At 37.1% G+C, this 25,503-nt stretch overlaps 1 protein-coding gene across 1 annotated transcript in view; it reads right to left on the bottom strand.

Annotated features, from left to right (window-relative positions):
• Positions 1-25,503, bottom strand: part of XIRP2 (xin actin binding repeat containing 2) — a 280,948-nt gene that overhangs the window by 85,176 nt on the left and 170,269 nt on the right. The window contains exon 2 of the mRNA XM_070241989.1: positions 12,354-12,507. Within this exon, the coding sequence (XP_070098090.1) occupies positions 12,354-12,507 (154 nt within the window). The remainder of the gene's footprint in view (positions 1-12,353; positions 12,508-25,503) is intronic.

The following is a 25,503-nucleotide window of genomic DNA, read 5'->3' as shown; positions in this document are numbered from 1 at the left end:
CTTGATGCACTTACAGTTTATCTATTCAGAGAACTTGGAAACACCTTACAGAGATTATCTAAAATAGTTCACCATAATTATAAATACATCTTATAGAACTTTTGCAGAATGCACTTTCCCTACCTGGCACAGAAATTCTTTGTTTTAAATTTCAATTAAAACTAGTGCCATCTTCAGTGATGTGCAGCATACTAGGTTACTTTCATGTAATAGTCTAGGTAATACCCATAACATGCCTAAGAGATAGATGTTATTAACTTTACTATTTTAAAGGTAGGAAACTAAAGTTTAGAGTAGTTAAGTAACTTTCTCAAGGTTGCATAATTTGTAAGTGGCAAACACGGGATTTAACCAGGGCTTGCCTATCTCCAAAGTCCGTGTTCAACTATTTTATCACGAGTCTGTATATGAAAAAGCAGACTCTCATATGCTCACAAATGACCTCTGTGTTCAGTGATTCTTAATACTTCAAAACTAATTAATTCATCTATTCATTCAAGAAGCATTTTGAAAATATACTCCACAAAGGGCACACATTGCTATGTATTTATGAATAATACAAATCAATCATAACCCAGTGTAGAATACATCAAAATGATCATATCGATATAGAGAGAGGTTGCCTGTGCAGTTGGTGTTGGGGTTGCATTTGAGGGAGAATCTGAAGACATCCTGGGATCATTTTATCTGTTATTCTGGCTCAGAACACCAACTTCCCCCTAAGCCATCTAAGCATTTTCTATTTTGTAGAATCTTGTACTTCTCAAAGTGATTATATAGTGCGGCATCAAAGTGGTGAAGAATTCTCCACAGGCCTGTTTTCTCTTATTGAAACGGCTATTCACATATCTAGAGCTGACATTTCTGTTATATTGTTTTTCTAGTCCCGATTAACTATAATTTGACTTTTCTTGCTATTCAAGTCCAAGTTATGTTGGGCATAGAAGACATTAAATCTATTGCTGTGAGGAAGTAAACAATTATATATATATATATATATATATATGAAGACTGTAAAAAACATAAACAATAGTGCCTAACTGGTTTAAAAAAGTAAGCTTGAGCTGAATGAAACAATAGTAAATGGTTGGAACATTCCTCTCACAGAAAGAACAGTCAGCCACTGGAACTTACTCCAGGAGTTGTAAGTTGATTTACAAATATGACAACAGGAAAGGAGAGTTGATATCACCTCTATCATCATTTGACTGTCTAACTGCACATAAACAATTCGGAAAATATCTTGCCAAACTCAAGAGCTAATCCTTTTGAAATCTAGTTAGAAATTGAATTTTAAAGATTACATTTAAATGGTTCCTTTATCCCTAGTGATTATTAATCCCATAGTAACTCCATGCACCCAGTTTTCCTCCTTCACTCTCACAATTTGTAATTGCCTATGTTGTTACGAATTTATCTACTTATTGTCTGCCTTCCTTACAAGAATGAAACTCCCATATGGGCAAAAACCACATTTTTGTTCACCATGGTATATCTGGTGCCTGGTACCCTGTAGTCATTCTGTGAATTTGTTGTTTGAATAAATGAAGAGTAATTTCTAGAGCTCTATTAGTATTTATCTCAGTATTTTTGTATCCATATCCATCTTCTCCTCTAAACTGTGTGCTCCTTGAGAGCAAGATTACAGTCTTCATTCATATTTGTGTCTTCTGAGCCTTGTCTATAAGAGTGCTCAACCATTGTTTGTTAAATGAATTAATTCAACCCAGATGTTGCAACATTGCTACACTCACACAAACAACTTCAACATATAATTTCATTTTTTTTTTTGAGGAATATCAGCCATGAGCTAACATCTGCTGCCAATTTTCCTCTTTGCTTGCTGAGGAAGACTGGCCCTGAGCTAACATCCATGCCCATCTTCCTCTACTTTATATGTGGGACTCCTGCCACAGCATGGCTTGACAAGTGGTGTGCAGGTCTGCACCCAGGATCTGAACCAGCAAACCCCAGGCCACTGAAGCAGAACGTGAGAAAACTGCTGTGCCACCAGGCTGGTCCCAACAGATAATTTCCTTGAATGACTATAATGGGGAGAGAGGGGATCCCAGAATCCACTTCAGGATAGTTTTCCCTATTTCTCTCTGTCTAAAGAGATTTTGTGTTAATCTGAAGTTTTACAGTACTTTTTGTTTGTGTTCTTGTGCCTTATATTGTTAGTTATTTCCATATTGACTGAACTGTACCCAAAACTCAAAACTTTGATCCCACTCCAGTCCAACTCCAGCCTCTCTCCTAACACAGGTTAGATCTTGGTACAGATGAGCTGCTAGAATTCAGTGATATTTCCCTTAGCAAACAAAAATCCAAGATAATATAGTTTACCAGACTAGAATGCAAAGAAATCTCTTGGGAAGTTTATTAAAATGCACTGATATTCAGACAGTCTAAATCAATGAGATTAATCTACATTTTGTTTTAAACTGTAGGTTGCATTGAAAAATCTGTGTTTAATAATAATGTTAAGAAGGTGCTTTGAGAAACTCTGGGCCAGATCATAAGACTTGAGAGTTCAAAGAGGATGTTTTGTGCATCCTTGCATTGTCAGTGCCCATGCCTGACACTTAATTGGTGTTAACATCCTTCTTTAAAATGTACATGTCTATGCTCCCTAGAGAATCTGTTTCCTCATGATCTGTCTTCTTTTGTTAACCTTTCTCTGCTCCAGAATTCATTTCCTATTATTTCTTATCCTTTGCTATGGCCTGACCTCAATAGAAATTCAGCTTATGGGTTTGTATTTAATGATAACCTTCTTTATACTACTAACAACTTCCAATATCACTTACGATATCTGAATTGTTTATTAAGAGTCAGTTGAAATGCAAACAATTTAGGCAAATCCTATAGCCACTGGGAGACAATCCAGATTGTTTTGTGATAAATGAGCCAAACATTGAACTCATTCCTTTGTAAACCTGTAAAAGAATTTAGACTTTGTTCTACAGATAATGAAATGTCATAAACTGAAATGTCCAAAAGTAGATTTTATTTCAATTTATATGATTTTATATTAACCTCTTCTAAAATACTTTATTCACTAACATTTTTTTAACTTTCAAATCTCTAAAACCTTCTGCCAAATTGAAAAAAAATTGAAATAACAGTAGTCTCTAAAAAAATGTGGAATCAGATAAACAAAAAAAGACAAGTTTCACTGCCCAAATGACCATATTTTAATATGACAATTTTGTTTATATTGCTATTCTAAATTTAAACTTTAACTTTTTTACAATTCTTAAGCATATAGGTATGCCACTCGTTGTACTATAAAAATTTTAACATCTTTACTTAATCCAAAAGTTGCCATACTCCTATGGATGTTTCCATTTTTTAAGTTATACTAGTAATTCATGAACACTGCTTTCTTGATGTAAAACATTAAAACAGCACAAAAACAACCTAACAATACATCTTAAAAATCTTTCTATGTCAGCACAAACTGAACTATCTCATTTTCACCTGTTCTATGTAATATTCCATGGTGTGGGTGAACCATAATTTATTTAATCATTCTCCTATTGACAGGTATATAAGTTGTATCTAATGTTTCTCTAATAAAATCAGTACTGCAATAAATAGCCTCCATCACTGATGATTGTACTCACGTGCAGTGTTTCTTTTAGATAAATAGATAAAAGTTGACATGGAACTTTTTGAGCAATATTCTGAATTTTAATTAACACTGTTAAGTTGTCTCTCTAAGGGATCATGCCATTTCTGTACTATCACCGACAGTGCATGAGAGGGTCTATTTCTTTATCCATCCTACAAACACAAACTATTACGCAACTGTTTTTCATTCTGATGGAAAATATTATGCCTATATATGATGTTAATTTTTATCTTCCCAATTAATAGTAGTGTTCTTCACATTTTCATCCGATTATTATCCATTTATAGTTTTGCTTTAGTTCATATACCTTGCCCAATTTTATATTAGGTTGACTAGTCCATCTATTTCCAACGAACTTGTATGCTAACTGTGTCACAAACTAAGTTCCCTAGTATAGAGTTCCCTTTCTAGAATCTCTAATTCATACCTGATGTCCACGTAGGGAAAGCTCTGCTTTATTCTACTTATATAATAAAGTCTATATACTTTCCATATAGCCTTGTTTCTTGTCTATATTGTGAGTTTTTATTATGAACTCATGTTCCTTGGAACATTATCTCTGGGACTTTATTGAGGCCCCAGTTGAAGGTGTAATCCTCCAGGGAGGATTTATATTTTGCTTCTACTAGCTATTTACCAACCTGGATCCATTTTAAATTAATATTAAAATTCCTTAATAGTTTCCTGTCTATAACATAATCAAAAGTAATGGGCTCCGTATTCTGACACCATCTTCTCATAAGGCCGTATGTCATTGTTAGGGATGGAGAGGGAAGATATTTAAGTAAGCAATGAATCAAAAGTATTGTGATGTGATGATATAAAATAAGTTTGGAAGTGGTGTATCAAATTCATCCCTGATGTTTATGAAAAGCATTGGTCTTACCAAGTCACTAGAGAATGATTACATAGACCCTAAAATATCTAGAGCTGTCTAGAATGTGAAGTGCTGAAATATTAGACCAAATAAACTATTAAACAGAATCAGTTTCCGATTGTGTTTGGCAAGAATTGGTTGTTTTCATAAACGGATGATCTTCCAAAATGAAACAACTGGCTTTTTGTCTTAGGCAATACAAAGTTATGTGGTATTCTTCAAGAATCCCTGAGACCCTCTGGCTAGGACTTTGTGTACTCTTCTAATTGAGGCCTCATCTACTATTTCACCGGTTTGGAAGTTGCAAATAAAGAATCCTAACTGTGACCTGCAGAATTTATTCATAGAACATTATTTTAGCCCCATTCCCATATTTATAGATGTGGCAAAAGAACCAAATATAGAAGCACATAGCTCTCTGTAAATGTGACTTCACAAAGAAAAAGGTTCATGTGTGAATATTATTTGTGTTTTCACATTTATTATTAAGCTATTATTCTTACAATTCATCACAGATACTATATATTTTAAAGGGGATATGAAGCTGATTAGCCAGATATAGGAAATTATATTTAAAAATCAAATATAATTAATTTTGTTTTCAAATAAGATATTTCTAATATTAAACATCAATAATGAATTCTATGGAGAAAATACGCATGTTTAATAAAAGTATTTAGCTCAAAACCTGAAAATACAAATACATTAAAACTTCATATTACCTTGAAAGCTGAATTTTCAAAAATTGCTAACTAGATAATACACATAGTGGCTGTTTTTCCTCTCCCCATATCTGGGATTTCTAGAGCTTAAGATTGCCCCTAGAAAGTTAGTTTTTCATTGTGGTGAAAAATAGCCAAATACTCCACTCCTTCAATCTTGTAAACGTAATTAAAATATGTCAATGAAAATTGTAATCAACTCTGAAAGCACAAAAATCAAGTCTTCCCTTTTCATTCAAACCAGCCTTCTTAACCTGGCCACTGAGTCTAATTAACCTCAGCCTGAACTGTTTCACCTCCAGCTTAGAATCTAGAACCCACTCTGGCTTCAGCTCATGGGGATATAAGGACATTTATTGAAATGAACTGCTAAACATTAAACACATGGTCACAGCCCTATTCCCTCCAAATTCCTTACTTTCAATAACGCTTCATGATTTTGCTGGATCTACCTAGAATTTTCACCCTTCCTCCTATTCCTCCCTCTCATACATCCTTTCTTTCTCTTCTTGGTCAACTCCCAATAGTACTGCAAAATCAGCTTTAAAAAGGAGAAAAGAATATTAACACTTCTACGAAGCATCCCTGGGTGCAGGGACAGAAGGTGTTGCTTCCTGTTGTCCTTATGCTGTAGCACTGTTCATCTTCTAATGCTGATACTTCTTTATGAACCTGCGTTCTTTCTTCAACTGCAAGCTACTCAGGAGCAGGATCTGTGTCTTCAAAAACCCTGCTTCCTAATACCAAGCACACAAGCAGGTCCATAGCATGTATTCAGTAAATGTTTGCTGAATTTATGGCTGTTGCTACTGCTTACCCTCTGTTTTTGTCTCTAATACCAAAAAACAATTCTTTGATAACTGAATTCAAACTACTTCTCAAAAACTTCATAGAACTGCTTTATTATTTTTTGCCCTTCTCTTCCTGACTTTTGTCCTCCATTCCTGTTTCTGCCTCTCTCTGTCCATTTCTCTTCCTCCCTCTGTCTTCCTCTCTCTCTTCCTTCCTTTCTTCTTTCCTTCTTCCCTTTCATTCCAAATCACTGCCTCAAAGTAATGAATATCCTTAGTCATGCACTAATCTCTAGTGACTGGGTTTTTTCTCCTTAAACTCAGCTAGGATTGCATCACCAACACCTGTCATCAAAGTTATCCCATGTGAATCTACGGCGTTCATGAACCTCTAACGTTACCTTTATTTTGGAACGCTGATGGTCATATGAGCCGTGCCAACCTGGATAAACACATGGAATCGTAAACTCAGTTTAAGATGTGGAGTTCTTATGTTTCACCTTTGTACTGACGTTCTAATTTCAAACCTATTAGGTAATGCAATTCTCATGTCCCTTTCCCTAGAATAACAAATTCCTGGTTTGGCCCCCATGTACGGGCGCCAAGTCTTCGGCCAGTCCTGTGATTCTGCCTGAACTTCTTGCCTCCTCTCTGGGCCTGTCCTCTGGAGACTGAATAGAGCAATAAATACCCCAAATGTACAGGATACATGTTGCGGAACAAGAGGAGGAGCAGTTCCATACACTTTGCACTGATGACAGCTGGAAGATATAAGAGTTTTACTGACATATATCTTTCCTCTGCTTCAAGCACTGCATAGAAATTAGCCATATAGTCACTCCAATCATGGGGCCTGGGATCACCCAGGGAGGATTCCGTCTCAAATATTCCTGGATATATTTGTCTTGAACACATCAAAAATATGACTTTGTATGCTTTTAAGCATGGAGAAAATGTTTTATTCAAGTCTTTGCTTGAATGTCTTCTTGCTGCTGTGGCTGATCATGACCATCCTAATTAAAACTGCAAACCTCCATCATGCCCCATCTCCTCTATCCTTGTCTATATTTTCTAGTGCACTTATTACCATCTGTATGTAATTTACTTCAGTATTTTTATTGTTTATGGTATGTTTCTCCCTGTTAGACTACAAGCCACACAAGAGCAGCGTTTTTCTTTTTTCTCTGTTTTATTCATGGATATCCCCAAGCATCTAGAATAGTGCCTGACACATACAGGCACTCAATAAATATTTGCTGAATGAATGAATAAATAGACAAATAAAAACAGTACATCAAAAATATTCTCTAGGAATAGATATACATTTCTGATTCTGCTATCAGGATATTTAAAAATAATATTTAGTTCTCAATTGCAAGGAGGTAAAATGAATGAATGAAAGGGTTTCAAGAGGGATATTTATATTTGTTGTTCTCTTTCTTTGATGGCATCATGTTTTAAAATTAAGTATGACCATGCACAAGCTCAAAATGAGTTCCTGGGATTTTGATTATTAATCAATGGAAATTTTCCAGCATTCCAAGGTGCTGATTTAGAGCTGCCATGTGAAAGACCTCATGAACAGACCTTTCATTACAATTTCCCCAGAATAGCAAACTCCCAGCTGCCCCTTCCAGGAGAGCCCATGATTTAACTCTGGAATTTGTTTTGACTCACTGACTATAAAAGCAACATGTGAGAGTCATTGAAAAACTGCAGGTGAAACTCACTTTAATAAAGAGAGGAAGAGAATACCTCAAAACTGAGTAAACAGATCAAATACATCAAATCCTTTTGACACGACAAAAGGATTCTTCACTTCGTAAAGGGCGTTCCCTTAGGATTATTTGAAATGATGATTCGTTGACAATATTTTTGCTAATAAAATGTCCCCTATGTGAATTAAAATAACAAGGCTGATATATGAGAGATTGTCTTGGGCATAAAGGAGGTACGAGGAAGGAAGCAAGTGTGGAAGCAGAAGTAGGTGTTGGAAGTCTTGGGCCCCCTTGGCGTGTCCAGAGACTAGGTCTAAAAGCCTGTCCTCCCCATCTCATTAGACTGAACGAATCAGTCAGAGCAGAACAAATGGTGCTGATGGCCTTCACTGGAGCTACTCTGTGACTAAATGTCTGATTGATTTATAAATTTCCAAACAAAGTCCTTTTTTTATTAAAGGAATGGTTCTATTAATTTTGAAGTATCCTGTTATTACATTTCATTTAACCTTGTTGACCTTAGGTATTGAGAGAATGGTTTGCTTCCTGACCTGAGGAGATTTATATTCCCAAGACAGTTAAGCTCTAGAAAAGACGCTACGGAAAAATGCACAGCCTCACAGTAGATATCTCTGTTCCTATGATAAAACCATTGTTTTTTAATGCATTGAAAAGAGAGCACAGGTGAAACTATTTTTTCTTAATTTTATTGCTAGGAAATACTACAGAGAAGAGTGTCACTAGCTCTTGAAAGCAATCTTTTTAATACATGGATTATTCTAGTTATTTATTAATTTTGCTGACATGAATTCTCTTTACACTTATCCACATACATTTCTCTCTTTGTTTGCTTTTTTCTCCCCAAACTCCCAAGTACATAGTTGTGTATTTTTAGTTGTGGGTCCTTCTAATTGTGGCATGTGGGATGCCGCCTCAACATGGCTTGATGTCTGAGCCCAGGATCCGAACTGGCAAAACCCTGGCTGCCGAAGCGGAGCACACAAACCTAAACACTTGGCCATGGGGCTGACCCTTCCACATACATTTCAATAAAGGTAAATTTGCAGAGAAAGGACAACTTAAAATGAATAACTAGCATCTGGATTCCTTCCTGTAAGCTGAGCGGACAATGAGTTCCTGGCGGAAGTGGCATCTGCTAAAACTGTGCTGTCCAAAACAGTGATTATTTACATTTAAATTAATTAAAATTCAATAAAATTAGCAATTAAGTTGCTCAGTTGCACTAGTTAATTTTCAAGTGCTTAATAGCCACTGGTGGTTAGCGGCTAGTGGGTACCACATTGGACAGCACACATGTGGAACACTTGTATATCAAAAAGCATTGCTCTAAAACGTCTGATTTTAAATGAAAAACAAGATATATAAATGATTACTCACACATAAATACATGTACTGCACATACATCAATATTTTAGAAAACTTCATAACTCAAAGGATCCCACCACTTAGAGAGTGGTAGAAAGTTAAAAAGAACAGACACTCAGTTTGTTTTGTAAAATCATTGCAGAAGATGAATGACCATTAAAAGAATAAAGAATGAATTTGGCTTTAAGGGAGCAGAATAAAAAGAGAAATAAAGCAAGGAATTTCTAAGGTTTATTGCAAAAGCCTTGAAAGAGTGACTATGAATGTATATTTTATCTGTCAGCACTTTACATGCTATGACTTAGAAGATTAATATTAAAATTACGGTTTAGAGAATAAAAGTGAAAAGCAGGTAATTGTCATAGGAAAAAATCCCAAGTAATTTAAACTCAAAGAACATTACCCAATAACCCTTGATTCAGAATTTTTCAGCAGAAAAAATAGATTTTTTTACTGTACATTCAGGTAGATCAAGCCTAAGTAGATTGAATCATGTAAATCAATAATACTCCCAGTATTCACTTTCCAACTTCCTGGTTTTAAAATATCTAAAGGAAATTCCACAAATGAAATTTATATATCACTATGATACAGTTAGTCAAAACCATTTATATGGATTTTTTTCTTTCATATCTATTACATCACCCAAATTTGTCATATTATGGATTTGTCACGCTTGACATTTAATTTCAAATGAGCCATGTCTTCCTAGAATCATTGGAACAACTAACCATTAGAGTACGTCCCAAAGAAAATATGAATGGAATGCACCGACATGCACATGCAGCGCTATGATTTATTTGACACCAATACATTGGTGAAGAAAGCAGAGCAAACCTAATGAGTGGTGAGAGCAATTAAACACAACCTGGGTGTAGATCATCAGGCCTAGAAAGGAGTTGGGGTGGATTCCAGTGCCTTTCTGTGTTGCTACCCTAGATGTGCAGTTGAGAATAAGGAGCGGGAGCTGATCCAACAGCCGTGACTCTTCCTGAGTCCTGAGATGGAATTACCAATTTACATTGGTTTTGCTAGATTCTAAAAATGCAGGACTTTAGGCAGCTGCATTTTAATGATCTATTGTAAGTTTATTTTAAAAATTCTACTGTTTATGAAAGAGCTATAAATAAATATTGCCTTCAAGTATGAAACTCTTGAGGCTACTTAAAGTGTTTAACCAGTATGTGAAGCCATCACAGTCACTCATATACAAACTCTGACATCTTTCTCTTATCACATTTTATTCAGACACACATTTTATCTTCTTGGAATAAATTCTATCTTTTGCAGCAGAACAGCAACATCAATATACTGTGGTTGTGTAGGTTTTGTCAAGCTTATATACAAGCTTATAAGCTTTTAAAAACTGTACTTATTAAAAAAGCTTATAAATGTCCCATCACAGATAGAAATTTAGGGCACTATGGAAGAATCAAAGAATCCCACACTAAAAGAAGCTTCTTTCTTTCAAATGTAGTGATACCTAAGAATTAGAGTTCTTGTGCAATGTACAGATAAAATAAAAATAAAGTTAGCTGCTATGTTCATCTTTAGTGTAATTTTCCCACCCTGAGTTTTTTTAGTTTAGCTCTTGATATTTTCAATATACCTGGAAATTTAAATCTGAGTTCACTCTCAAGTCAGATCTTGATACTAAATGTTGGTTACCTTCCAGAATACCTTTTCTAAGCTTGGATAATAAAAAGGCGTTTGAAAATCTTTGCATGGAAACCAAAGAAAACACAGGAGATAAGTAAGGTGAGTTGAGTGGAGTTGTTTATCTCATGTGATTTTGATCAGATCGTTGGCCAACCTCACATTTGTCTCCCTATGCGAAGATCTCTAGGCCAGCGTCATCAGAACATAAATCATTCTCTAAAGATTCCCTTTTGTGGCCTCTGCTAATGTAATTCTTTTTCATTCAGCCAAGTGCACATAAAGTTTAATCACAGGCCAGAAATATGTGAAGTAAATTCCTAAGACTGATACTAATCATATTAGGATATCAATTGGGCATATAAAAATGAATTGAAAATGAAAAATAGAGACTGAGATTCCAATTTACATGTATTTAGAAATTCATGCCCAGGTCCTCATTATCAAACTCCCCTTTATTCTCCCCACACCCACCTCCTATCGTAAATTACACACTTAAACCAATTGGAATCAGAATGAGCTAAATCATAAGTAAATGATCCAGAGGTTCAGTCTGTACTGTCATAGAGCATAGCTTCTTAAACTTTAATGTGCACATGGGTCATCTGAGGATCTTGTGAAAATGCAGGTTTTGATTGGGTAGGACTGGTGTGGGGCCCAACGTTCTGCATTTCTAATACGCTTCCAGGTGATGCTGATGCTCTGATTCACAGACAACACTTTGAATAGCAAAGTTTTAAAGCAGTGCATCATTTGTTTTCCCAAATTGTCAACTGTCTGTCATATTCCATAGACTATTCTGCATTGCTCATGGGGATTGGTAACCTGACAGTTGAATATATATATCAAATAATGTCCTACGAGTTGTACTAATTATAATCTTTAACAAACATTACGAACGCTTGGCTAAAAAAGAAAAATCCAGAAGGTAACTAACCAAAATGATAAATGATATCCATATTTTCCAATAAATTCTTTATATTTTGCACTTGTCATAGTTGAAAATTATATTAATAGTGTAATTTCTAACATATGAGCTATTAACGTTTTAATGACATTTGTAAAACATTAATCAAATTTATGAGGTTTTCCCCTAAATTATGATACTCTCATGTCACTTTTTATTCCAAATTCATTAAGCACATTTAGTTTAATTGTCTGAAAAGAGATGCTGAAGGCATTTTCAATTTTTTTTTTTTTATTTTGCCACTGATAGTTACTTGTATTTTATCCTTTTATTATCCCAAAGACTGAGAGGAAAATATGTTTCCTTTCTTTTCACAAAAGGCAAAGTTAGATAATGGTCAAATGCATTGTTCCAAAACCCTAAGGCTGAAAGTGCTTGCTGTACTGGTTTACAATTACTTAAAGTCTATTTTGTTTAGTTTTAAAAATTAAATATAATAGAGATAGGATTTAAATATACCTCTGTTTTTCCTGAATTGTGTTTCTTGAGCTATATTCTGTCATCTTTTTCCTTACTAATTTTAAAATAAAACCTTATTTATTAACCACTTATGTTGTACAATGTATGATCACAAGATCACATCAAAATATTATGCTAACCTTCAAAGATGTGGCTGTGACCACTTCCAGGTGACATCTTGTCAAAAGATGTTTCCTCGCCTTTCTTGTCTGAATCTTTCACAGAATCTTCGGACTGGCTCCCAGGGTGACTTTTAAATGTTGGTGAACACAAACTTCTCTCAATTTCCACTTCCTGCTAGAAGACATTAAAGGGACGAGTGTTAAAAGCTATCAGTGGGAAACAGATGTGGTTTTCAGGGGGTTTAGAGTCAGGAGTGAAAAAAGGAGGGGGTTTCTACGAGTGATGTTTTCCAATATGCTTCGGGTAAAATTTTGATAATTTAGCCAAGAACTGCAAACACATATCTGACACTTAGTTTACTTTTCTGCCACTAGTTCCACCTCTGAATTAGTTTTTCTTTCATGTGGATTTTTTTGCCCTCATGAAAGAGAGAAAGTGGAAATAAGGGTCACAACACAACATAATATATGTTAATAGATGCAACTTCCTAATGCCTGAGAAATGTCCATGAGGGATTTCAAAAAATAGCAATATATCAACATTATATGCTTAAGACAGAAGAAAATGAGTTTTTTCTTAATGTCATGCTCACCCTATAATGATAATCTTAGTAATTATAGAGCTTTCAAATTATGAACCCATTCAGCCACCATGCAGTAAGTACAGTTTGGCAATTCATAAAGATTGTGAAATTACTTCTTTGAGTTACTAATTCAAAATTGGAGAGATGAAAGTTTCCCAAAGGAAAAAAGTATAAAGGGTATTTAAAACCTAGGGAGTCTAGTGTTCCTTATTTAATTTAATTTATTTATGTATTTATGCTTTTTGGTGAGGAAGATTGCCCCTGAGCTAACATCTGTTGCCAATCTTCCTTTTTGTTTTCTCCCCAAAGCCCCAGTACATAGTTGTATGTCCTAGTTGTAAGTCGTTCTAGTTCTTCTATGTGAGATGCCACCACAGCATGGCTTGATGAGCCATGGGTAGTTCCACACCCAGGATCTGAATCAGCAAACCCTTGGCCACTGAAGTAGAGTGCACAAACTTAACCACTCGGCCATGGGGCTGGCCCCTGGTGTTCCTTATTTTATAGGTTGAGTAATATAATCTAATAAAACAAACCAAGTCAATCAGCCTAATTATTTTGAATAAAAAAGTATAAAAAGTAAGTAAATGAGCCAAAACAGCTTGACAGGCAAGTGTATTTTTTTTTTTTTGAGGAAGTTTAGCCTTGAGCTAACTACTGCCAATCTCCTCTTTTTGCTGAGGAAGACTGGCCCTGAGCTAACATCCATGCTCATCTTCCTCTACTTTATACGTGGGATGCCTACCACAGCATGGTTTTTGCCAAGTGGTGCCATGTCCAAACCTGGGATCCGAATGGGCAAACCCAGGGCCACTGAGAAGCAGAACATGCGAACTTAAATGCTGCACTGCTGGGCCGGCCCCGCAAAAGTGTAATTTTTGAAAAAAAAAATCAAGTGATATGTTGGAAATATTTTCAATAGCTATTCATAAGTTTTAGATTTTTGTACATAAGGCTGTATTTTCTAAACAACAGCCATTCAAATGATGTGATGAATTGCTTTTCACTTTTGTTGCATTTTAAATGCACTGGCATTCGTGAGTCAAGTTTGAGAGATAACTAAAAACTCTAAGACATTTCTTAGAGTAGGTACATTTTCTATGTCTATGATATATTTGTAAAAGTCAAAGATCTTGGAAAAATAATCTCAGTATGTTTGTGTTTTCTAATTTTCACATCCACTTATATATGTGTATATTTATATATACACATACTATAGATATGTATAATACTATATATATATAATTAGAAAATATTGGTATGTTTTTAATCACCTCATCTTTAAATACCTCCCAAGTATATGATATATACTATCTTCATTATTGTGACATTTAACTGGAACTAAAAATATTTATAGGAGAAAAACAGAGGAAAAGAAGTTTCCATTTTTTCAGGGCATTGGTTTGACATTTGTGCTTCCAACTATCAAAAATCAAAAGCCCAAATGTTCATAACAGTAATGGTGTTTTATGTTGTTGAAACACAATGCCACACATGCCATGGCACGTGGGCCTGAGCTCCTTAGCAAGTGCATGAGCATAGCATCCTCGCCGCCGTTCATTCTGGTGTCCTCTCCCACTGTCATGTAAAGTGCCTGCTATGAAATTGGTACAGTATGTTTGTTTTTGTTTCAGCAATTTAATCCAACTCCTATCATTGGCAAAAATAAAATAAGATAAATAAAGAGAAAATGAAGATGTCTACAAAGTAGTGATTCTTGTTCAGAAAATTTTTGTTTTGACAAAGGTGGGATGTTGAACATGGTCCGTGGACTCAGTTGATGATGTGAAAGGATCATCTCTCTCTTTCATATAGAAACATGGAAATGGGATTTGTGAAATTGTTTAAGCAAATATTTCAGCCATGATGACATAAATTTATGCTATACTGGTATTTTCAACTTTGAATTCACAAATATCAAGAGTGCATCATATACTGAAGCAGGAAGAGACCCCACAAGCAGTCCACATATGAATGTAGTAGATCTGTTTCCAAGCCTCCATCACCAGATCCAAGTCATTCTGCAGCAAGTTCCTCAGCACCCTGGCAAGTGGTAAGAGGGGCTTGGGTAGAGATGTAAAAGAACTCCTAAGATGAGGGTGAAATGCACTATCTCTAATCAAAGCAGTGATCTGCTTTAATCTCTTTTAATCTATTTTATGCACTGTGTATCTACAAAAGATTTACTTTGAGTCAAAACCTACAGGTTTAAACAAATGCACAAAACACCAGTTCAGAGGGAAAAAAATGCAGTACTTAATGATGAGAAACTTGGATTCATGCTCTCCCTTCACTACTTATTAGGGGCGGGGCCTTGCTCAGGTCACTTGATATATTGGGACTAAGTTTTCTCACATGTTATGTGAGGATATTTAGTAATCAAACATCTAACAGTCAACAACCAACCCTTTGTAGTGCAATTTTATTTGAAATAAAAGAAAACAAAATAAAGAAATGTTATTCATCTTTTGTAGCTTCCAGTCTAATGAGGGAGACAAAGAGTAATAAAATACATAAATCAACGTAAATATGCAACTATGTACAGATCAGGAAAAGAGATACATAAATTCTAAATGTCTAAAATGGAGCAATTAACCTTGAGAGGGAGATCATGCAAAGATCCCCTGGGGAAAAAACTTCAGTTGATATTTGAAGGATAAATAGGGCTTAACTAAGTGAAGGAGTTTCCAGGTGGAAAGAACACACATGTGCAAATGCTCTGGGTGTGGAGTAAGCACAGTGGATTGAAACCTGTCTAGACCAGGGAGACTGAGAGAGAATATGGTGTTGGATGACTTGCAGAGGTAGATATAAGCTGGATTACAAAGGACCTAGAAGGCCATGTTAACTATTATGGCCTTAGCCAGATGGCATGTTACTGAAGAATTTTAAGCAAGTGTGTATGTGTGCACATGACAGAAACATGTCTGCAGTGTGTAAAGCTCAGTCTATCTCCAGAGTGGGTTTTCTCAACCTTGACATCATTGACATTTTGAACTAGATAATTCTTTGTTGTAGGGGGCATAGGCTGTGCATTGTAGGATGTTTAGCAGCATTCCACATTTCTACCCACTAGACTCCAGTAGCACTCCCCTGAGTCATGACAATCAAAAGTGTGTTCATATATTGCAAAATCTCCTATAGGAAGCAAAGTCACCCTTGATTGAGAGCCACTGGTCTAGAGTAGGCCAGACTGAAGGATGGTTAAAATATACATGAAAAGATCAGTTAGGAGCCTATGGCAGTACTCCAGGCAAGTGATGACCATCTTGGACTAAGGGTGATAATGGAGACAGAGACGTGAACTAAGTTGAAAGCTATTTAGGATGTCGAACTGACAAGACTGGGTAATGGATTAAATCTGAGCTTTGAGAGAGAGAAAAGTTCATTTTTCTTTCTGGAATACACAACTAAATGGATTGTGGCACCATTTAATAACATCAGAGCACTAGAAAGAGGCTAATTTAGGAGAAAAGATAGATTATGAGTTGGACACAAGATGTCCAAAAGGCAGTTGAATGTGTAGCCCTGGAGCCAGAGGAGAAGTCCTAACTGAACAAGTACTTCGTGAGTCATCTGCCTCTAAGCGGTAATTCAAATAGTGGATGTGGTGAACTTGCTTCAAGTGTAAAGAGGAACATTTTTTCAGAACCATGCCTTGAAAAATGCTGACATTTAGTATTATGGCAGAGGAGTTAAAGCAGACAAGAAGAAGGAAGAAAATCAGGAGTGAAAAATATCTTTAACAATATTGAACTCTTACTAAGCTTATAAATAGATAAGGACTTAACTATATCCTTTGAATTTAGCAACATGGATATAAATGATCGAACAAAACTGTTTCAGTGGAAGTAAAAATGTTGGAAGGGCGATTTAAGTGGGTGAATAATTGATTGGAAGATAGTGAATGTAGATAACATCTGGAATAGTTTACTGTTAAAGTGGAGGGGAGAAATAGACCAGTAATTTGAGAAACATGTTTTGTTTAGTTTCATTTTAAAAAGAGAGACTGGTATATGTTGAAAAACCAATTGGAAGGATTTAGTGAGATAGAGAAGTTGGCTGTACAGAAGACAGAAAGAAAAATCAATGATGTAAAATTGCTGACAGGGGCAAGAAGATGGAACCCAAAGCACAGATAGAAATATAACCCAAAGATAGGAGAACATAAAGCATTCCTGTTGTCACTGAGGGGAAGGAAGGTGAAATTAATGTAGACAGAGATGATTTGTATGCTTGGTAGCTTAAAGATAAGTACATCCTAGTTTTAAAATCATCCATTTTGTCTGTTAGGATGTGAGATCTGATGAAAGTGGGAGGAGTACTTGAACAGAATGAAGAAAGTTTCATTTCATTGCTGTGAGGAATGGAGAAGTGAGATGGGCAGACAGATGATCATGGCTAATGAAGCATTGGGAGCCCATTTGAGGTGAGTAATATTAAATTTACAGGGCCTACCAATAGACCTTGCTGAGTGACTTTGTCTCAAAATTCTCTGGAGTTCTACTTCAGGCAATGAGAAAGGAGATAGGTGAGTTCAGCCAGGTGGAAGTTTTGTGAGGAAACCATAAAAAGGAAATGTAGGTTGCAGGGGAGCCTAAGGGGTGGGAGAGGACTGATACAAGGGAATTAGGTTACTGTTAAGAGAACTAAGAGAGTGATTGAAATGATAAACGCTATGGAATCTAAATGGATTAAAAGGGAAAAAAGTAAAGGAAGGGGAGATTAGAAGACAGAAAAAGGATCAAGAGACTGGGATCCTGGTGAGTTTAAAGAACCCTTGTACTATGAGTACTTGGCAAAGCAAATTGAAAAGAGAGGTAAACGAGATGCTTGCTTTGGTGATTTGGGAAGCAGAACAGTCACAATTGCTAGGATGCGGTTGTGATCATGAAAATAGAAGCAAAGGGGAGTATAGGAGAAAGTTGTCAAAGGAACTCAAAGGCTCTGATGGTGTCTCAGGATAAGAGAAGGACCGGGAAGGCAGAGAGAGACTGTTAAGTGTCAACATCCCTGGTAAACGAGGGAACCTTAATTGAAAGGTAATAAATAAGAGTGATGAAGGGGGACAGGGGATACATTTTGATTGGCATGAGCCTCAAATGAGCAGGGTTTTTAACAAGAAAGTAGAAGAGGAGTGGTCAGAAAGAACAATGGCCTCAAAGTACATGCGTGTGTCTTCAGGAGAGATCCATGTTTCTGTTAAGGCAAGAAGGTAGGGGAAGCACTTAGAGACCTCGAAGGTAGAAAGGAAGTTGCTGATTACAGAGAGGTAATTCCAGAAGCACGGGTGGAAGTGCTAGCTTAAATAATATCTAAATAAATAAAATCTCTCCATACTGTCTACAATCTTTTCAGCTTTAAGACACCTTGAAACCAGGAAAACAATGGAAAATAGGGGAAACAAGCTTAAAAGAGAATAAGATAATTTTTCTTTGTTATTTATGAACATTATTTTCTTTCACATAATGTGTAATTGTAATCTTAGAAGATAAATACTTTTAAAAATATGAGACTGGAAAATGCCAACCTTTAATCACCATCAAACATCTACTTCACAAGAGATCATGGGGTTGTATAGGATTACCTAAAATGGTCAGAACATCATAGCAGGCATTTCGAAACAAAGTGGTCTGCTTTATCACTTTATGTCTTTTCCTCTCAGTATGGCTCCATGAGTGAAGAGGTCACTGAGGTGGGAGAGGGGAGAAGATGAGCATGGACTAATAAAATGACAATGTTTGAAATTGCCTATGTTTAAAATGCTGAACTAGCTCATGTACATTCCCACACTCAGTGGGTTCTTGCCTTTAGGGAAATAAAAATATTGAAAAGGGCAAACATAGGGAGTTTTCTGCCAACATAAAAAGAAGGACAAAAAGAAAGGGAAATTATCAAAATATAAGAGACAGGAGAAAAAAATCCCCTTACAATGAATTCTGTGGTATAGAGGGAAAAGGAGAGCTCCAATCATAGCTTGAACAATTCGTGAATGAGCAATTCTCTTGCTCATTCATGCCTTTGAAGTTTTCTAATCCCTTTTACCAACCTGTCTCCTGGAAGGTTTGACCTCCTGCTCTGTGTAATAAAACTCTCGCTTCCCTCATAACGCAACTCAGTGCAGCTCCTCCATTAAAGCCCCCTTCAATGATTTCATTCTACACTCATCTTTCATTCATTCAAAATAGTTTTGAACATTTCACACATTTCAAAGCCAGCCCTGGTAGTTTAGTGGTTAAGATTTGGCGCTCTCACTGCCTAGGCCCAGGATTCACTTCCTGGTCAGGGAACCACGCCACCCATCTGTCGGTTGTCACACTGTGGCGCTGCATGCTGTTGTGATGCTGAAAGCTGTGCTACTGGTATTTCAAATACAAGCAGGGTCACCCATAGTGGACAGGTCTCCGTGGAGCTTCCAGACTAAGGCAGGCTAAGAAGGACCTGGCCACTCATTTCTGAAAAAATTGGCCATGGAAACCTTATGAACAGCAACGGAGCATTGTCTGATATAGCGTTGGAGACAAGAGGATGGTGCAAAAAGACTAGGCAGGGTTCTCCTCACTAGGAGTCAGAATCAACTCGAGAGCACTAACAACAGCTAGATGTGCTTCAAGGTTCTAGGCACTGCAAATACAAAGATGATTAAGATGCAAGTTGGCTCCTCAAGAAGCACATAGTCTACTGGCAGAGAAAGAGACATGAACTGAGCCTTATAACACAAAAAGGAGTGTGTAACAACAAGGAAATGTAGGCATCCTCGAAACACAGAGAGAGGATTGCTGGAAGGTGTGATCAAAGAAAGCTTCCTGAAGAAGGTTATGTCAGAGCTGAATCACGGGCTGGAACCGAACTCCAGGGTAACAGGAATCCTTGAAAGAGAATTAAATAGGGGTGACAAGATTAGATTTGTACTTTGGATAGAAATATCTGTCAGCTACATGAAAAATATATAAGAATAGGATAAGTTGGCAACATCTTACGATAGTAAGTTTAATAACAACTTTATTAAAATTTCCAATTGACAGACACAACAAGCCTACAATAGGATAGTGAGTGGGGGAGTATAGAGCATATTAAAAAATATTTAGGCATAAAATTAGTAATTTATAGGATAAAAGTAGTGGAAAAGTTAAAGAAGTCTAGCATAACTCATAGATATTCTAATGTGGATGGCTCTATGAAATTAATAAAACAGGATGAACCTCTTCCCCAAACCAATCAGTGCCTCAGCGAGGTGAAGTTCAAGTTCAGGTTCCCTTCAGGACCCGCCACAAAGAGTGAGGTGATCTAGGAGGCATCCTGGGAGATCAAGCATATGCCAAACCCTTAGTTTTGAGAAAATACTACTCTGGATGGGAGCCATAGGGTGTCTCCTACAAACATATACTCCTGTGTTTCTCCCAATACATTTCACACATGAAAGCGAAACCGAACTTTCCCATGAAAATGTCGATGAAGAACAACAGAATTATCCTGCTTTAAAAATGATGCCTGGGTTTCATTTCTGAAGGGCTGGGAGATACAGCCTCCTCAATGAATTAAGTTTTTGACATGTTGAATATGAGTTTCTACGAGACATCCACATGACGATATCCAGGAGGCAGCTAGATTTTTCAAAAGAGAAGTCTGTGCTGGAGTGAAAGATTTAGGACTCATTAGCAAGAAGGTGATAGTTACAACAGTAAAAGTCCATTAATTTGCCTAATTAGAGCATGCAGAATAAGTGCAAGTGGCTGAGAAAAGAAGCTCACTGGCATTTAAGGGAACAGGCAAAGGAAGATCATCTGGGGAAGGCAGTGGAGAAGGAACAGTCGGAAGCAGGGCCACTGCCAGTCCATTCGGTGCCATTGTGAGAATAAGTATAAAGGTACCTCGTCCTCAAGACACTTTACTTCATCTCTCAGAAAGTTGTCATAATAGACTGATTTTGTTAGACCAGAACAAGTTACTGCCACCTGCTGGAGAGTTGTCATAATAGATATACTCCTCTACCTGGTTTTTGATGTGCACCTCCTTCCCTCAAATGTGTGACCTTGAGCAGCTTACAACCTGCACAACTATATGTGGCTGCCAGAAGCAGCCAAGGAAAAGTGAAAGCCATGAAAGCCAAGGATGTAGGGCATTTTGAATGCAGCAAGGAGTTTAGAGAAAAATATCCCCTGCTTTGGGCAATTAGGAGGTAAGCTAGGTAAAAACTGTTCTGATAGAAGAGAGTTGGTTTAGGAAGGACTGATAATGAGGAGAAAAAGACAAGGATATAAATTGCTATCCTAATCCTGAAGAATTTTAATTCCAATAGTAATAATAATAACAACAATAGCTAGAAGGTATTGAACATTCGTTATGTATCAGGCACTGTTTTAAGCACTTCACATATATTACACTCATGTAATTGTCATTTCAACTCTATGAGAAGGTGCTATTACCCCCATGTTAAAGTTGATGAAACTGAGGCTCATAGGAGGAGATGTTCAAGGGCACAGATACAGAAGGTGAGCCTGATATGGAGATGTGTAGGGAATCGGAAGACCACTGCTTTGAGCCTTGATGCTCTTTCCCATCTCTGAGGGGAACTCCTGATGAGTTCTGTGAGGAGAGGCAGAGGATAGTTTTCCCAAAAGACTCAATTTGGATTCAGAAGGCCAGAGTTCAATGTCCACGCTCTTCCATTTAATAATGAAGTTACCTTGGCTAACTCTTAACGTCCCTGAGCCTCAGGTTCCTCATCAGAAAAAGGAAGACAGCTATTGCCTACTCTAATTATTTTTACAGTAGTTTTGTAAAGATTGTTCCAAAGCGGCAACAGTATCCTTTATTGACATGCTCACGTGCAATGTCAACTTCCACTCTTCTGTTAAGAAGCTCTATTTCTCTACTTCTTTGAGTCAGGGTAGGCCTTATGGTAGCTTCTCCCCGTGAATATGGCAGGTGTGCTTACCACTGAGACTAATGTGGCATAAGAGGTCCTGGAGAATGAGATGGGAGAGGGAGAGAGAGAGAGAGATCACAAGCAGCACACAGTGCTCAGATATGCGAGTGAATAAGCCTTGAAGCTTCTGGCCAAGTCTCTTAGAATGCTCACGTTTTTGGACACTCACTTTCAGAAACCCTCACTAAGCTTGGAGAAGCTCAAGGCTCTTGGAGAGATCATTCACAGGTGCTATAGCCCCAGATGATTTGTCAGGAGACAGGATCAGTGTGTGCGGTGTGTGTGAGCCATCATGGGTGCTTAGTCCTGTAGTCTTCAGAGAACTAGAGCCCTAGGCCACATCAGACTGAAACCGCACGAAAGAATTCGAGCAAGAACTGCCAAGCTGAGTCAAGTCAATACACAGAACCATGAGAGATGAAAATAAATTGCATTAAGTCGCCAAAGTTTAGAAGTGGTTTGTTACACAGTAACAAATAACCAGAAAATATTATCCTCACATACTACATACCCTAACGTTCAGCATCTGTGGCCCTCATTTTTCAACTCAGTAGAAAGAAAACTGGAGAAAAGAAATGCTCCTTAAAAAAATTATAAAGGCTTGGGGCTGGCTTGATGGCACAGCGGTTAAGTTCACACATTCCACTTCGTCAGCCCGGGGTTTGCCTGTTAGGATCCCGGGTGCAGACATGGCACTGCTTGGCAAGCCATGCTGTGGCAGGCGTCCCACATATAAAGTAGAGGAAGATGGGCATGGATGTTAGCTCAGGGCCAGTCTTCCTCAGCAAAAAGAGGAGGATTGGCAGCAGTTAGCTCAGGGCTAATCTTCCTCAAAAAAAATAAAAAGTTATAAAGGTCAGCATTTCTTGAAGATTACTTTATGCCAAGCACTCTGCAGGCATCCTTTTTATTTAATACTTTTAACAATACTATGGGGTAGTTACCTCTGTTTTACGGTGAAGAAACTAAGGTTAGAGAGCTTAAATAACTTAAGAAACTTGCCCAAGGCCACACAGAAGAAAGAGAGGCCTAGGTCTCAATGCTGGTCTGATTCTAAGCCGATATTTTTTAATTGTTCCAACAGCCTATCTCCCTAGTGTAATTTATTTATCAATCCTAGAAACTGAAGTAATATGGGTTAGGATGTGAGGACAGATGAAATATTACCTCCTTAACAGCATAAACATGTCTTATTCCTCCTTATACTTCTCATCACATTATGCCTTATGCACTGTAGGCATCTGATAAATGTTGAGCTGAATTTTTAAAAGTTCATGTCATTTTACATCCACACAGCACTCAGGAACAGAAGCAAAAAAATAATAGACAAATGTAATAATTAGATGGGGAAATCATGATTGTCACAAGATTAGCACACTCTACTGTACACATCACTCAAGAAGGGCCAAAAGAAACCATGTGGCTTGCTCTCTCATTTAACCACATTTGATAGAGAATTTTGATGTTGGGTTTATCTGCTGGGTTAACTGGGCTGCCTGATTTCCCAGTAACTTCTCAGTAATTTGGCATTTAGAACCTTCTAATATGGCTCCACCAGGTCCCACCAGCCTGTGCTGGGCCATCCCTCTGGCTGTTCTCAAAGGGACTGTACTTGGTGTTTCCTGAATCATCTCTGCTCTTTCTGCTTCTCCATCTGTATTCAGACATGTTTGTCTAAAGAACACTCTCCCCCATGCCCCTACTTGCCATATTTTTCTATAGAAATTCCACCTGTCTTTTCACCTGAGGTTCAAGTGCCACTTACTTTACGAAGCTTTCCGCTAATACCACACGCAGCTAAAAGCAGTCCCTCCCGCATCAGAATTCCTCCAGTATCCGTAGCCTTTTGATGCTTTTTTTCATTTTGCTGTGTACTCTAGTCATTTTCGACACATCTTGTTTCCCTCATTACACTGTCACCTCATTAAGGACATGCTTTATTCATCTTTATAACCCACATGGAATCTAACACTTGAACATTGCAGATACTTACTAAATGTTTGTTGAATGGACTCAAATAATTTTTGAATTTTATATTCACATAAAGCATTCATAAGAAAACACAATCTAAAAATGTCCAAAGATGGTGAAGACATGTCTCATAAAGTGAAAAGGACAGACATAAAGAAAACAGGCTAACTCCCTTGGGGAGAGAAGGGAAAACAAAATTTATACTCTCTGCATGACAAAGCAAAACTTTACTGCAAATGCTTTTTAAATGTTCCTTTAGATAGAACTTAGCATCTAAAATGCAAAAGAAGTTTATCATTATTTTTAAAACTTAAAAAAAAATCCATGATACATGAGAGAAACAATGAGTACTAAAATTATTGTCTATAAGCAAGAAAATATGCATTTTTTAAAGTACTATAAAACAATCTTCTTTTTCTTAAATGGCTCATCAGCTCTCACGGTATTTCTATTACTCCTTCCAGAATGGTTTTAAATGTTAAATAACAAAATAGAAGCTACCATTTTCGAGGGAAGAGAATGCATCAGTAATTTTTATGATTTTCAAATTGGTTTTATCCATCCTTATTGACTGTACAGACGTAAAATCAATACCACACATGTCACTCCTGTAGGTGCTCTTTCTCAGGTGGTTCTTCAGTCTCCTGTTCCACCCTTGTGTACTCAGATTGCACATCCAGCCACGTTAATTAATTCATTTCACTTTACAGGCTGAACTGTGTGCCCGCCCTTAATTCACAGTTTGAAGCCCTAATTTCCAGTACCTAGAATGTGACTGTATTTGGAGATAGGGCCTTTAAAGAAATGGTTAAGTTAAAATGAAGCTACTAAGGTGTGCCTCAACCCAATTTGACTTGTGTCCTTATAAGAAGAGGGAATTCGGACACACAAAGAGATACCAGGGGTGCACAGGCACAGAGGGATGACCACGTGAAGAGGCAGCAAGAGGGCAGCCGTCTGCAAGCCAAGGAGAGATGCCTCAGAGAAAACCAACCCTGCTCGCACGTTGATCTTGGACTTCCAGTCTCCAGAGCGGTCAGAAAATGAATTTCTGTTGTTTAAGCCACCCAGTCTGTGGTATTTTATTACTGCAACCCTAAAAACTAATACACTACACTTAGACCTGGGGAATGAATGATGTAACTGGTCACTGAATACATCTATTAAAGCAAATAAGTTCCTCAGCAGCTTTGAAAACAACAGATTTATTTAATTAGTTGTGTGTCTACAGCTAGCCAGATAACTCCTTACTAACTACAACTGATTCCGCATCACCCTTGTTGGAGAAATTTAACAGAACAACTATTAAAGTAGTTGTGACTCACAATTGTTGAATGTATATTCACCTCACCATGTTTATTCTGCATTGGGTGTAAGGCTCACACGTGGTACAAAAGGCATGTGGGCCCCAGGCAAAAGGTTTCCCAGTTGTTTTATAACCTCCTGATCAAAGCGAGATACATTCTTGAAATGCTGAATTTTTCAGATATGCTCCCACTGCCTCTGCTTGCATTCCAGTCAATTTTATTAAGTTGTGACAGATTTTTAGATCCTCAGGTGAAAGGAATGCAAGCCCTATCTAGCCCTTGACAAGCCAGTACAAATTAAGGCACAAAGTCCCATAGAATTCCCTGGTATAAAGACCCAAAGCAAAAATTTATAAATACATAAGTAGCATTGACCC

The sequence above is a fragment of the Equus caballus genome, chromosome 18 (assembly GCF_041296265.1).
Source record: "Equus caballus isolate H_3958 breed thoroughbred chromosome 18, TB-T2T, whole genome shotgun sequence".
In the NCBI taxonomy this organism is placed as follows: domain Eukaryota; kingdom Metazoa; phylum Chordata; class Mammalia; order Perissodactyla; family Equidae; genus Equus; species Equus caballus.
The sequence above is the reverse complement of the archived record's forward strand: the minus strand, read 5'-3'. Positions and strand labels throughout refer to the sequence as shown.